This window comes from Physella acuta, unplaced genomic scaffold, assembly GCF_028476545.2.
Source record: "Physella acuta isolate Inbredline_101_S28 unplaced genomic scaffold, ASM2847654v3 ptg000531l, whole genome shotgun sequence".
NCBI classification, from domain to species: Eukaryota; Metazoa; Mollusca; class Gastropoda; family Physidae; genus Physella; species Physella acuta.
In genome coordinates, this window is record NW_026732050.1 from 324,203 (window position 1) to 338,664 (window position 14,462).

At 35.2% G+C, this 14,462-nt stretch overlaps 1 protein-coding gene across 2 annotated transcripts; it reads left to right on the forward strand.

Annotated features, from left to right (window-relative positions):
- The first annotated feature begins 707 nt into the window (after window positions 1-707).
- LOC131945178 (circularly permutated Ras protein 1) lies at window positions 708-11,284 on the forward strand. 2 transcript variants are annotated; one of them, XM_059306205.1, is made up of 18 exons: window positions 708-786; window positions 1,578-1,734; window positions 2,261-2,443; window positions 2,794-2,976; window positions 3,303-3,582; window positions 3,740-3,781; window positions 3,938-3,991; window positions 4,272-4,476; window positions 4,671-4,903; window positions 5,434-5,518; window positions 5,977-6,177; window positions 6,617-6,803; window positions 7,322-7,567; window positions 8,031-8,147; window positions 8,889-8,984; window positions 9,121-9,212; window positions 9,772-9,898; window positions 10,622-11,284. In XM_059306205.1, the coding sequence occupies exons 2-18, from the start codon at window positions 1,609-1,611 to the stop codon at window positions 10,784-10,786; spliced, it is 2,622 nt and encodes an 873-aa protein (XP_059162188.1). In that variant the 5' UTR covers window positions 708-786; window positions 1,578-1,608; the 3' UTR covers window positions 10,787-11,284. The 2 variants fall into 2 exon arrangements, with proteins under 2 accessions (XP_059162188.1, XP_059162189.1); XM_059306206.1 differs by lacking the exon at window positions 3,740-3,781.
- Window positions 11,285-14,462: the final 3,178 nt, after the last annotated feature.

The following is a 14,462-nucleotide window of genomic DNA, read 5'->3' on the forward strand; positions in this document are numbered from 1 at the left end:
GTTATACTTATTTTTAGTTTGTTTGATAAATAGGCCTACATGTTTTTTTAAAATATCTATATATATATAATTCTCTTCCGGGAGACGCTAGAAAACAAGCTGCAAGCGCATCCTTGCAGTCCCCTCTCTTTCTCTCTATCACTATAGCTATCACTACCAACCCCACCCCACCCCCACATGGTCTGGTGAGCTGTAGTCACGCTAAATGTTTTTAAATCGTAGAGCCGGGTTTAGAGACGGCTGATAATTTAGCGTAGGGTCGGGGTAAGGGGAAAGGGGGGGGGGGGGGTAGTGTTTTAAAGCAAATATTTTCAGTGGCAGCATTGGTACTGTCGAATTCAGAAATTATGAATTACTGAAAAGTAGAAAATAAAACAACTAAATAGCGGCGTATTATACGCTGCGGGTCGGCTCGTTTATTATATTTAAAGTATGTAGTCCTACAATTATATAGACGCAATCCCAACACGAACTATAGATTAGTCTGTAGATTTGTAAAATCAACTACAGTCTACATTTTAAAAGAGGCTTGTGAGGACTTTAGAGGGGATTCCCCGCTCTTACCTGTTTCTACACAAACACTCGCTCAGTTACTAAATATAGTTGTGTATTTATTCTCAGCCAATGAAAGGCTGTTTATTTTTAGCAACCTTTTCGCCGTCGGTGTTGTGTGTATATAAACAATATCCGCATATCTAACAAAAACACAATCTTTACTGCACTGATTCAATAAACGAGCATAAAGACAGCAAGAAAAAATATTTCACTGGCTATTCGCTACACTTGGTATTTTTTCTTAATTAGTAGCTTGGATATTTTATATAACCTATAAATATGTAATAAAGTTATTTGTATTAGTAGGTAGGCTATATTACTATATTGAACACTCATAGAGGAATCATTGTGTTTTAAAGTAGTTGCAGACAAACATTGTAGGGTTGTTTTATACTGTAGCTTTGGCTGTTCAATTATGTTCCGTGGATCAGTTTCTTGACCAGCCAGTCATGGCAATATTTCATGATAAAACATCATGATACAATATCTCATGATAAAATATTTCATGATAAATATCTCATGATAAAATATATCACGATACAGTATCTCATGATAAAATATATCATGATAAAATATCTCATGATAAATATCTTATGATAAAAATATTATGATAAAACATAATAATATCATTATAAAATATATCATGATAAATATCTCATGATAAAATATCTCAGATGACACATATTATGATACAATATCTTATGATAAAATATGACGAAATATGACAAAATATCTTAATATATATTTGATGACATAATACATTTATAGGCTATGCAACTGTATTTAATGTCCTGCCTTTATGACCGATGCTGTAAAACTTAAGTTTTCTAGCCAGTTAATGACAATAACGTCTCATAGTTAAATGGTGATGTTTCCAAATTGTTTTTCTATTGATTTAAATGTTTAAAAAACACTTTCAATAGCATATGTCAGTGTGGTAGGAGATGTAGTAATAGATGCCAGTAAATGTAAGTTTGAAATTAAAATATTATTCTATAAATGTTTTGTTACGTTGTGGATAGAAAACTCTAGAAGGATAACAACAATCACAGCATGGAGTTTGGCAGCAAGTTTGTTTATCTGGGTAACAGTGCAGATGACGAAGAGGAAGTAAAGCAGTTAGAATCCAAAGGGGTCGTTTTGTCAGACAGCGACTCGGATAGCGCAGACGACGGGGAGGTAAGTCACGTGGTGTGACAGAAATAAACAGTTGATTGGTCCTATTCTTGTTGTTATGTTTCCTTTGTTATTTTCTCGTTCACGGCGTACAGAGGAAGTTTGGTAATCGTGCGAAAAAAAAATCAAAATCGAGATTTGCAAAATCTTGTGTTACACTTTCCGGAGACGGAAAAGCCTAGTTATGTAATACCGCCTCTGTTTTTTCTCGACTTCTTTATTTCTGTTGTTTCCTTGATGTCCTTTCTGTTTTATAAGGCTATACGAAAACGTATTTTGGGATAGATCGATGGGGTAGGCTGATCAGTCTGAAGAAGTATCTGTAAACGCGGGTAATGTGTGTGTGCGCGCGCACAGAGTACGGATTTCAGAATGTGTGTACAGGGTTTGTAGATCTTGGGAATGTATAGCGTAGGGGATGAGCAACGTAGTGTTCAGGGGTGAGCCTAATGATGAAAACAATAAGTCGTCACGCCAAATCAATGTGCATGATTGTTTGTGCCAATAACCTCCCTCCCTCCCCACACAGACGTGCTTGCTGGACATACTGGACACAGCAGGACAGGAGGAGTACTCCTCTGTACGGGACAGCTATGTCAAGTCCGGGGACGGCTTCGTCATCATCTACAGCATCACGGACAAGGCCAGCTTCATCGAGGCTGAAACCATTTTCCATTGGCTGCAGAAAGTCAAGCAAGCCACGCCGTGTGCAGTAAGTTTTAGGAGCAGCTTTTAAAGGAAAACGTTTGACAGAATTAATTCGATTTAAAAAGAATAAACGACTCCAATAAACGACTCAATATAATATGAGCCAATATTGTTAAAGCTAAAAACAGTAAAATAATAGTATAGGAAGTGGGAATGATGGTGAGGTGACACGTAAGCCTAATCAGGAACGGAATAATTAAGACCTTAAGCTCTTTGTGGCTGTCCTTACAGTACGCCTCCTAATTCCAATATATATGCCCTTATCACCTTCATTAACATTGCAAACATATTTGAGTACATTTATCTACAATACAGATTGTGGCAAATAGCCAAGACATCTCTGAATCATTTCAGATTCTAGTAGCAAATAAACAAGACCTCACAAGTGAAGCAGTTGTCACTAGCGAACAAGGAGCTGACCTTGCAAAGAAACTGGTTGTTCCTTTCTTTGAAACATCAGCTAAAACAGGCTCAAATGTAGCAGAAGCTATCAAAGGTCTTGTGCGAACAATCCCCAGACTTAGCAGTGACTATAAGGTTGGTGGAATAAAGAAAATTTTATTCCCATCAACTCCACACATTTTCAATTGATCCTAACTCATTGTAATTTTAATACAATGGATTTTTATGGTAGTGTTTTCCTTTTGCCCTTCAGTGTAATTTTATTATTATAAAAAATGCAATTAAATTTTTTTTTCAACTCAGTAGTGTTACTAATAAAATTATACATCAAATTGCCTGTACATATTTACATTTTATGTGATACTTAAGTGCATAATGTTTTTTACTTTCATCAATAACAATTTTCATTTGTTAAAAATATTTAGCGGTTGAAATAGAACTTACTTACTCATGTTCCACAGCTTGTAATGCTTGGCGGTGGAGCAGTGGGTAAATCCAGTGTAACAATCCGCTTTGTGAATGACTCATTTGTGGAGGACTATGATCCGACGATAGAAGACTCCTACAGGAAGATGATACGGGTCAGTGGACTACAGGCGGTCAGTAAATCTGAGAAAAGGGCACGTGATGAATCAATCACAAACGCCGCACCTGTTTATGCCAGAAAAAAGAAAAGTTTCAGTTTATTTTCAAAACTAACAAATCCCTTTAAGAGACAGTCTTCAGAACCTCAACTCCTGTGTAAGTATTTAAAAAAGTAATCATTAATTGTTAACTCAACTTTAAAACAATAATTTTTACACGATTTTTATGTAGGCCTATATATTTGTGATCAGTTATTAAATTGAGTAAAAGTGTTCAGTGGAGTATGTTTAGACTTTGTAATATTTATTCCAAGCTGCTACAAGACAGTCGAGTGCTATACCACCTCAACTCCTGTGTAAGTATTAAAAAAGTAATCATTAATAGTTAACTCAACTTTAAAACAATAAGTTATACACGATTGCTATGTAGGCCTATATATTTGTGATCAGTTATTAAATTGAGTAAAAGTGTTCAATGAACTATTTTTAGAATTTGTAATATTTATTCCAAGCTGCTACAAGACAGTCGAGTGTTATACCACCTCCTCCTAATCCTGAACCTTCAAGTATGTATAGAAAAAGTAATCATTATACCTGACTTTTTAATTGTCAATTCAAATTTAAAACAAAAAATTTCATATTACTTTTTGTCTCTAAAGTGTCTATTGTTATTTTAAATTAGGAAGTCTAAATTTTTTAAAAACAAACTCTATTAAACCATAAAAAGTCACAAAATATTGTTATTACTTTTATCACAGGTATCTGTTTTATTTTCTGATGGGCTATTTACTACTGTTAAACATTGAAAAAGGAAATTTAAAAAAAAAGTGTGTTTTGATCCTTTAGTTCCCCTATTTGGTGAGGATGAGGAAAATGTGGTGAATGTAATAGAGAAGAAAACAGATGGAAATGTGGTGTTGGTTCCATTAAGGAATCTGGCTAATGAGCCAAAGCTGGTCACTGGAGACCCTATCAAGTGTGTTCAGTGTTTAGCTGTCCTAACTAGCACGGCCAGGCTTGAGAGTGAAGGGGAACTTAAGACATGGAAATGGTAAGAACAACAATGTCTTTCAGATCTGGAAAATGTGCTAGATTTACACATATATAACAAGCAACATTATTTTTTATACAATATTTATAATGATATAAATATAGGTGTAAGTCAAGCTATAAGTATAGGTATAGGTAGGCCCTTAGGTAATGGTACGAGGTATAGATACAATCATGTATGCATACATATTTCAGTGAGTTTTGTGGGTTTGCCAATAAAAATCTGGATATATCCGAGGATGAGATACCTAAAGGAGAGGAGATTGATTTCATGCTCTCACCTCCAACAAAACCAACAGAAGAAACCAACAACTCAGCAGATGAGACCAGCAAGCCAGAGAAGAAGAAGGTGTCTGAGGGTGTTCGAGTTTACTGCATGGACATCAGTGGCTCCATGGATGTCTTGTGTCAAGTTCCAGAGTCACACTGTAAGTTCTACTGGCTGGTTACAAAGTGCCAGAGTCACACTGTAAGTTCTACTGGCTGGTTACAAAGTTCCAGAGTCACAATGTAAGTTCTACTGGCTGGTTACAAAGTGCCAGAGTCACATTGTAAGTTCTACTGGCTGGTTACATAGTTCCAGAGTCACACTGTAAGTTCTACTGGCTGGTTACAAAGTGCCAGAGTCACACTGTAAGTTCTACTGGCTGGTTACAAAGTGCCAGAGTCACACTGTAAGTTCTACTGGCTGGTTACAAAGTTCCAGAGTCACACTGTAAGTTCTACTGGCTGGTTACAAAGTGTCAGAGTCACACTGCAAGTTTTTTCTCTGGCTGGTTGTGAAGAACCTGTTTGTAAAATTAAAATTAGGATTTCAGATGTTTATCTTAGTTTCTGCAAATATTTCTTGTCAATTTATTTACTTTATTGCTTTACGAAGGAATAATACATAATGTAAATTTATTAAAAATAATCCATTAATGTACCAAAATAATATAGCCTATAAAAAATCTTATAGCTTTATGGGGACAATCAAGAATGGATACAAATTCACAAGTAAATAGAGTCAGCCGACTTGATTGCATCAAGACAGCAATACAAAGGCAGGCTTAATTATACACAACTTTTCATTTCTTTGCTTGCTCCTTAAATTTTAATAGTATCACTAGACCCCATCATTTATCTTTTCGCTGTAAAATATTTTTCTTTTACAAGTCTATTATATAGATCTAGATCAGGTGTTTACAAGTACAATGAATAACAAAGGAGTGGAAAATTAGTATAGAGTTTCAGTGTAAATGTAAAAAAGGTTCATCACTAGTCTGGTATTAATAAAAAAAGTTTTGTTACCATTTTCATTTCCATTAGAGACAAGCATTTACTGGCTTTAACATGATCAGCTAATGTAACAAGCTAAAAATACTTACTATATAGCCTATGGTCTACAGATTGCCTGATATATTTAGCCCTCTTATATTTTGTCGTAAAATATTTGATCTGAGACATTATTATTTCTATTTTATCACTGTATTCTTAACATGAGACATTAAAACCGTTTCAGACTGGTGGAGCAGCTGAAAGTTGAGGAACCAGAGAAGCAGGTCTTGCTTGTGGTGTTCAGCACTGATGTGCAAGTCAGAGCTGGAGGGCAGGGCATGCACTCTTTTTGTAGACTAGAAAACCAAACATTTGACCAGTTAGTTAGTTCTGGCTCAAGTCTTGCTGAGAGCTATCCATTAAAAACCATCGAGGAAACACAAGAGTAAGTTTTACTTTAACTTAACCATGTTTTCATTCATTTAATTTCATTTTTTTAGTATTATTAATTATTATATACAAATGTTTTAAACAAACTCTTGAGATCCATTTTGAAAAAAAACAAAAATAACACATGATCTATATTTGGGAATAGCATCAAGCTTAAATTGTAACATTTCTGTTTAACTATGATCAGGACCAGAATACTCATATATTAGGCCAATAGAGAATCAAGTATCAATAGCCAGCATATTAAAACAACACAAAAATAATGCCTACTTACATTTAATAGATGGAACAATATATTGTTTATTGATTTTGATTGAATAACTAATCACTGGACTAGCTTATAGATTACTAAAACCATAAAAAATCGATCTATAAAATTTATGACATCATACATCTTACATATTACATTTATGTTTAACCTATAAACATAATAGAGAAATAGATCAAATTGTTAAGCAACTGAGAACGAGTGGCAGCACAGCCTTAGGTCCAGCCCTTGCCATATGTGCTGGCTTTGTTAGCAAAACTCCAGGATCTGAGATTGTTTTATGTACTGATGGAGAGCCAAACGTTGGCATTGGTTCCCTGCCTTCCCCGGCTGGTGCTGAGTTTTACAGACAGGTGATGCCAACTCATTTTAACTCATTAATTAGGCCTAATAATTAGGTTTTGGTACATTCTATAGGCTACTACTATTTAAGTTTTAGTAAAATATTATTTTTTTCTAGTGATTAACTCCACTGATGCTTGGGAACATTGTTGTAAAATGTCTAACTGAAGCTTAAGCAATTAATTTTAAATAGAATGAATATAGAAATACATAAAGTCTACTTCTTCTGCAACCTGACGTCGTTTCAATTTTATTAAGAACTTCTGTAGGTAAAATGATGGCATGGTCCAATGGTAAATCCTGATAAACTGGTTATATTGCCCTGATATTGACTCTTAATCAAATTTTAGTGAGTTAAAAGGTTCTGCTACCCTATAGCCACAACCCATCTTCTTCATGAGCCCTATAAATCTAAAAGTATAGGGTTTATATGTTTGTTACTACATCACTGATGCCAGAAGTGTTCTGCTGATGAGGTCTATGAATTGACGGTAGACTTTGACACCCCGATTTCTAAAATCTTCCACAGGTTGGCAACTATGCCAGGTCCAAAAACGTCACCATCAACATTTTAGCTCTGGAGGGTGACTCGGTACAGCTCAACATAGTGAGTCAGGCAGCAGAGTTGACAGGTGGCACCACCAGCAAACTCAACCCTGCAGAAATCATCCGTCAGCTGAGGCTGATTGCCCAGAACGAGGCTGTGGCCACCGCTGTGACGGTCAGGTTTTTCTTGCACCCAGAGTTTGTTTTTGATGAGCCGGACTACAGCCCAGTAAGTCATTCAATCTTTTTAATTATGCTCATTTCATTATTATCATGTTTGATTGATTCTTATCTAAGTCAATATATAATTTTTTCAAGTAATTAGTTTTATTAAGCAGTTAAACATATCTGTCAAAGTTTGTTAAAGAAAATATATTACTCTAGAGAAAAATGTTCAAGTGATTGCTAAGTTGTCTAATGATCAAGAGTTGAATAACCTTTTCCATAACACACCATTTTTGGCACTAGCCATCCCTGAGTCTATGCAGCTCTAAATAGTACCTTACAGACAAATTTGCTACCTTTTATTCTCAAAATTAAAACAAGATAACTCTATTTCTCCTATTAATTGATTTTCAATGAATAACCAAGTTGTAAATTTAGCTTACTTTTAATTGTTAAAGTGTTGATTGTAATGGTTAGCTTTTAAAGAAACTGTTAAACTGTAAAAATTGTTTTATGCACTTTCACAGAACTTAAGCCAGCTGGAAAAAGAAGTGGGCACTGCCCGAAAAGAAAGTAATCTCACATTCAGATTTAAGCTTAAAGACACTACAGCAGCAAAGGAAATCAAATCTGTCCCATTCCAGGTACTCATCATACAGCTTATTATATTGATTACTTACATATGTACTTAATACTGTACACATATACATTTATACTTATATATTTGAATTGAATAAAAAAAACAAAGAATACATTTGGTTTCTTAAACATAGCAAGTTTTAATAGAGCTGGGGTTGGTATGGTCAAGTCAGTTAAGCTCACAGCTTTAAATCTACAAATTTTTAGTTTAAACCCTAAGCAGATAAGTCCCAATAAAGCAATCCACCTGGGAGAGAAAATTCCAAAATCAAACAACTGCTGCCTTGTAGTTTGTTCTTGGTTGACAAAGGCTATGGAAAAAAAAATCCCCAAAAAATGCAGGCTGAAATCAGAGTCAATGGCCAGTATGGCACATAGCAAATTGACATGTAGTACTTAATTTTGTTGGAGGAAATCCCTATCAGAATAACAATTACGATCACGGAAAAAGAAGTAATAGTGTTATGTATTCTTTTGTGATGTAGTAACCTCATTAACTGGGGTTTGTAATAATGCTCTTAGATATAGCAAACGAATTACATGATTGGAGTCGTTTAGCTATTATGCCCTTTAAAACTGGAACCACCAGTTGATGATTTTTTTTAAAACCTACAGAACACTTGGCTGTTGTAAGACTTTAAATAAGAATTGACATTACCAATGCAGATAATTTTTTGATAATTTTATGACTATATGTCTACAATAAAAATTTAATGAAAACTCTGTCGTAATCTTGTGCACATTAGGTTCAGATCAACTACACAAGGAAGGATGGCATGCGCTGCTTAAGAGTCCTGAGCAAATCTTCAGAGACCACCACTGACAGACAAAGAATGGAAGAGGTACTGTAATCAGCCGTGGGGCTTTACAATATTTTTTCAAGTGAAAGAATATTTTAATGGGTATTCACATAGACCTTTAATAATTTACAAACAAAATATATTTGCATTATTTGTATGAAAATCTTTTTTATGGTAGAATATCAACATACCTGTGTTAAGTGTTTCAACTGTCAACTCTACAATTAGCATGGCCAAATCAGGGAAAGGCAAAGAAGCTCAAAATCAACTGTAAGTTAGATCTTTAGTTAGGGGTCGGCGTGGTCGAGTCGGTAAAGCTCATGGTTGCTAAACCGAAAAGTCTCGAGTTTGAACCCCCGAGCAGATGAGGCTCGTTAGCTGGGGACAGAATGCAAAAAGGCTCCCAAATTCGAACCATGGGCAGGTGAGCCTGGATAGATGGGTACAGCAACCCATCTAAGAGAGAAAACTCCAAACTCAAACAACTTTTGCAGTGTGGGTCGTTCTTGGTTGGAGAAAGGCTATGGAAGTTAAATTAAAAAAAGAAAAGCAGCCTGAAGTCGGAGTCAAGGGGCATTATGACGCATAACAAATTGAAATTGTGGTAGAGGAAATTCCGTACAATATAACAATTAAGAACGAATAGGAGAAGATAGTAAGTAGATGTATTGTGGAGAGTTGAAAGGAGCTGGCGACATCACAAAACAGGAACATTAAGTATAAATAGAATGATAAATATTTTTTGATAAGGGGGTGTATGGGGTTATTTTGATAGTTCGGGTAAAATGAGACTGAAACTGAAACAAATTATTCCTTTAAAAACTTGTAGCAAAAATGTGAAACGTCTCGTGATGAGAGCGGCCAAATCTGATGAGCAGAAAGAAGCAAGACTGGCTTACATAAATGAGACGAGAGAGTTGGACAATGTGCTCACAAATGAAGTTGGAGCCCTTTCGGTACTTTTTTTTTTTACTTTGCAAATTTAAATTTTATCCATAGCAGATCAATAGAATAAATATTAAATATTAATTACGATTTATTAAATAGTAGGAAATATTGGATTCATTGACTTCTATCTTCATGTTTTCAACAATGGCAGTGTAGAGGGTTTCATTGACTTACACCTTTATGTTTTCAACAATGGCAGTGTAGGGGGTTTCATTGACTTACACCTTTATGTTTTCAACAATGGCAGTGTAGGGGGTTTCATTGACTTACACCTTTATGTTTTCAACAATGGCAGTGTAGGGGGTTTCATTGACTTACACCTTTATGTTTTCAACAATGGCAGTGTAGAGGGTTTCATTGACTTACACCTTTATGTTTTCAACAATGGCAGTGTAGAGGGTTTCATTGACTTACACCTTTATGTTTTCAACAATGGCAGTGTAGAGGGTTTCATTGACTTACACCTTTATGTTTTCAACAATGGCAGTGTAGGGGGTTTCATTGACTTACACCTTTATGTTTTCAACAATGGCAGTGTAGAGGGTTTCATTGACTTACACCTTTATGTTTTCAACAATGGCAGTGTAGAGGGTTTCATTGACTTCTACCTTCATGTTTTCAACAATGGCAGTGTAGAGGGTTTTATTGACTTCTATCTTCATGTTTTCAACAATGGCAGTGTAGAGGGTTTCATTGACTTCTACCTTCATGTTTTCCACATTTTTTTCTAGTACGCAGCCGGTATGAATGACAGGACAACAGCTCTGCTTGGGGCCAGAATGCAGGCACAAAGAAATTTTTTACCCAACGAACTTAAATTGTATGCAAATATGGACAGCAGAATGAAGCCTGAAGCCAAAGCTAATTACTATAGATACCAAAATATGTGGATGTAGATTGTGCTTCTGCAAATGTACACTGGATGAAACTGCCATGAGAATTTAGATTATGTAGAATGTGCGTGTGTGACATGGGAGGGGGGGGGTGGTAGGTGTGTGGAAATATTTGGTGTATTTATAAAAAAAAATAGATATACCTCTGCAGTGTAAAAAACGGATTTTAAGTTGTCATTTTGTTTAGCTGCCAGTGAAGTGAAAGATTTTATTGCTATATTAAAACTGATTTTAATTTTTTTAAGTTTGTTTTGTTGCTAGTTAAGTGAAAGATTTAAATGTTATTTTAAAACTGATATTAAATTTTTGCCATTCAACATCTCACTTCTTTCAAGAGGCTGAAACAAAAGCCTTTGTATCAAATAATTTTTTTTTGAAATTGATTCAAGGGTTGTAAAAGTTTTTTGAATTAGCTCTAGCCATGCTAAAAAAAAAACAGGTACAGGTTTACAGGCACATTAACACAGCTAGAGTACACATTTGTTGTCTATGAAGACATTCCATTTGCGCCTTTTATGCATAAAGAATTATATAAAATATAGACTACATATGTTCCAACATACATAGGTATATATATATATATATATATATATATATATATATATATATATCTATATATCTATATATATATATATATATATATATATATATATATATATATATATATATATATATATATATATATATATATATATATGGTTTTGTATGTATAAATGTAGGTTAATTTTTATGTTGACTAAATACATGATGCTTTGTAAAGTTGTAAATGTAAATAAAGAGTACCATAAAAATGCATGATGGCGCTACCATTTTAAGTGCCCTATACTTTGAAATATTTAATCAGTAGGCCTATTACTAAAAGCCTAGTGACACTATTGTAGATCTAACATATCTTCCATAAATGATATTATAGTCCTAGTGTTGATGACACTTTTCCCTCACAAATCTCTTTTATCACTTAATCAAAGAAAATCTAGCCTTTATGAACATTTATTATTATCTTTTAATTAAACCCATTCTTAAACAAAACACATCTCAAAAATCTCAACTTCTGCGTCTGATGTTGTGTATGCAACACCTTAGGGGGATTTTTGCAGTGTCATTTAGTTGTTCATGTTGATTGCATCAATTAATTGGTTGCATATTTTGTTATATTGTATCATATTCATCATACTGTTAAGTGTGCCACTGCTAACACGAGTCTTAAGTTTGGAATCCGGCTGAGTCTGCTCAGCTCTTATGGATACCCGAGATACATTAGGGAAACTAAGTGGCTGGGTACAGTGCTGATCACACCATCCCCATGTAGCATTGAAACAGATGAACTCTACTTCATCAGCCCCATGTGTCATGAGCACAAAGGGAAATTGTGATGATGATTCCTTATAGGGTATTTTTTACAGTAGTCTAAGGTTGTTTTTTTTTATTCCATTCCACTTGTATATTACAACATAATGAAAGGTATTTTTAAACCTGAATATAACATTATTACTGGAAAAAATAAAACATTTTTTAAAAAGCTTTGATCCTCTTCTCGTTTCAATGTTGTTGTCAAAAACAAGGTTTTATAATATGTATGATCAATGTCTTTTCAGAAGTTTAAGATTTTAAAAACTTACAATGGTGTATATCAATTTTGAGCGCTTTCCGATTTGCAAGGGGATTTAACCAAGCAGGGTGGATCGTGTCAAAATATTAATGTAGTTGTCTCGCTTTATGAGGAAAGTTTCGGATATGAAAGTTACTAATAAAGCGGGAGAGATCTCCACTGAACTTTCTCGAATATTCTTAGATAGCACTAATGGGGATGGCAACTTCAAATACTTAAAAAGTTAACATAGAATTAAATTGCGCACCAAATGAACTGCAAATAATATGTATAACAAATAATTTGTATAATATTGCGGAACATTAGTACTTTATAAAGAAAGACAGAGGGATTAAGTTAAAAATAAATTCATATGACTTTTTTTGAGAAATCTGAAATAAGGTAAAGTACTCATTCCGGTCACCGGAAATTGCTCAGAATTTCTCAGAAAACAGAGAATTAGATCTTCTACATATCTGTAAAAATTCTTCTATCTAACTTAAACAGTGCTAACGTGGAAAAGTTCTACTTCGGGTTACCGGAAATCGCGAAAAAGATGATACACAACTACAAATTTTAGATAATACTTATATACAGGGCCGGCGCTACATATAAAGCGAACTAGGCGGTCGCCTAGGGCGCTGGCCTTAGGGGGCGCCAAAATGGGTTGGAAAAACAAATCGAAAGTTTGAGGGAGGGGGGCTGTGCAAATCGAAAGTTTGTCCCCGGGGACACAAACAAAATTCCGGGGGGGGGGTGATTTTAATAAGTTTTGCCTTGTGCGATAAATAACCTGGCGCCGGCACTGCTTGTATATGAAATTTTATTAACCTAGCTGTAACGGTACTCAAGTTATCGTGTTCACAGACACACATACATACGGACAAAATTGAAAAAACTATGTTTTTCGACTGAGGGAAGTGTAAATCTCGATTTTTTTCCCCAACATTGCCGAATTTCAACCCCCCCCCAGTGTTTCTTCCAGACTTTTTTCTCCGGGGTGGGGGGCACTCGAAATTTTGGGGGGGGGGGCGGTAGACTTTCTTCGGGGGGGCGGACACTGTTAAAGTATATATTTTCTATATAAATTATATAAATTTCACTTCGTTCGGGGGGGGGGGGGGGGGGGGGTGGCGGGGGCGGGGCGGTAAAAAATTTTCGGGGGGGGGGGGAGGCTAAGCTCCCCCCCCCCAAAGAGATGCCTGGAAGAAACTCTGCCCTCCCCCCCCCCCTCCAACCCTAGAAGAAAGTCTACCTCCCCCTCCCGAACGAAATGGAATTTATATAGAAAATATATACTTTCAACAGTTTCCCCACCCCCCCCCCCCCCCCGAAAATTTTAGTCCATCCCCCGTCCCACAGAAAATTAAAGTGCCCCCCCCCCCCCTCCGGAGAAAAAATTGGAAGAAGCACTGCCCATTCAGGCAAGTGTCCATTCGGGTATTTGTCCCATTCGGACAAAAATAATATTTTATTGAGTAAAACGGGGTGGATTTCAGTTTTAGTCTAGCAATGGTGATTTTCCATTTTGAGATGATCGTAGCTTAAAAACAGTTTGGTAAATATTGGCTTGTCAATGTCATTAAGTTTATGTTATTAAATTAATGGGTGTTCCCATTCGTCTAATTTTATCAACTCGCATATATATATATATATATATATATATATATATATATATATATATATATATATAATCGACACAATTTTAACCCCTTCCATGAAAAATTCTGCCTACGCGACCATAATGAACATGTCCTAATCATATGAGTTGGTTCGACTTTAACAGTTTATAATTATTTTGTTTGCTTGATAACTAGGCCTACATGTTTTTTTTTTTAAAATAATTATTACATTTAAAGCATGTAGTCCTACTATTAAATAGACGCATTCCCAACACGAAATATAGATTAGTCAGTAGATTTGTAAAATGAACTACAGTCTACATTTTAAAACAGGCTTGTGAGGACTTTATCGGGGATTCCCCGCTCTTACCTCTTACGGTGTACACAAACACTCGCTCAGTTACTAAATTTAGTTGTGTATTTATTCTCAGCCAATGAAAGATTGTTTATTTTTAGCAACCTTTTCACC

Bases quoted from the DNA above. Each gene is read 5' to 3' on its own strand.
- LOC131945178 (XM_059306205.1), top strand. From the start codon at position 1,609: ATGGAGTTTGGCAGCAAGTTTGTTTATCTGGGTAACAGTGCAGATGAC. The intron at 3,782-3,937 runs GTAAGTATTAAA...ATTTATTCCAAG, and splicing joins TATACCACCTCAACTCCTGT to CTGCTACAAGACAGTCGAGT. The intron at 4,904-5,433 runs GTAAGTTCTACT...AAAATCTTATAG, and splicing joins TCAAGTTCCAGAGTCACACT to CTTTATGGGGACAATCAAGA.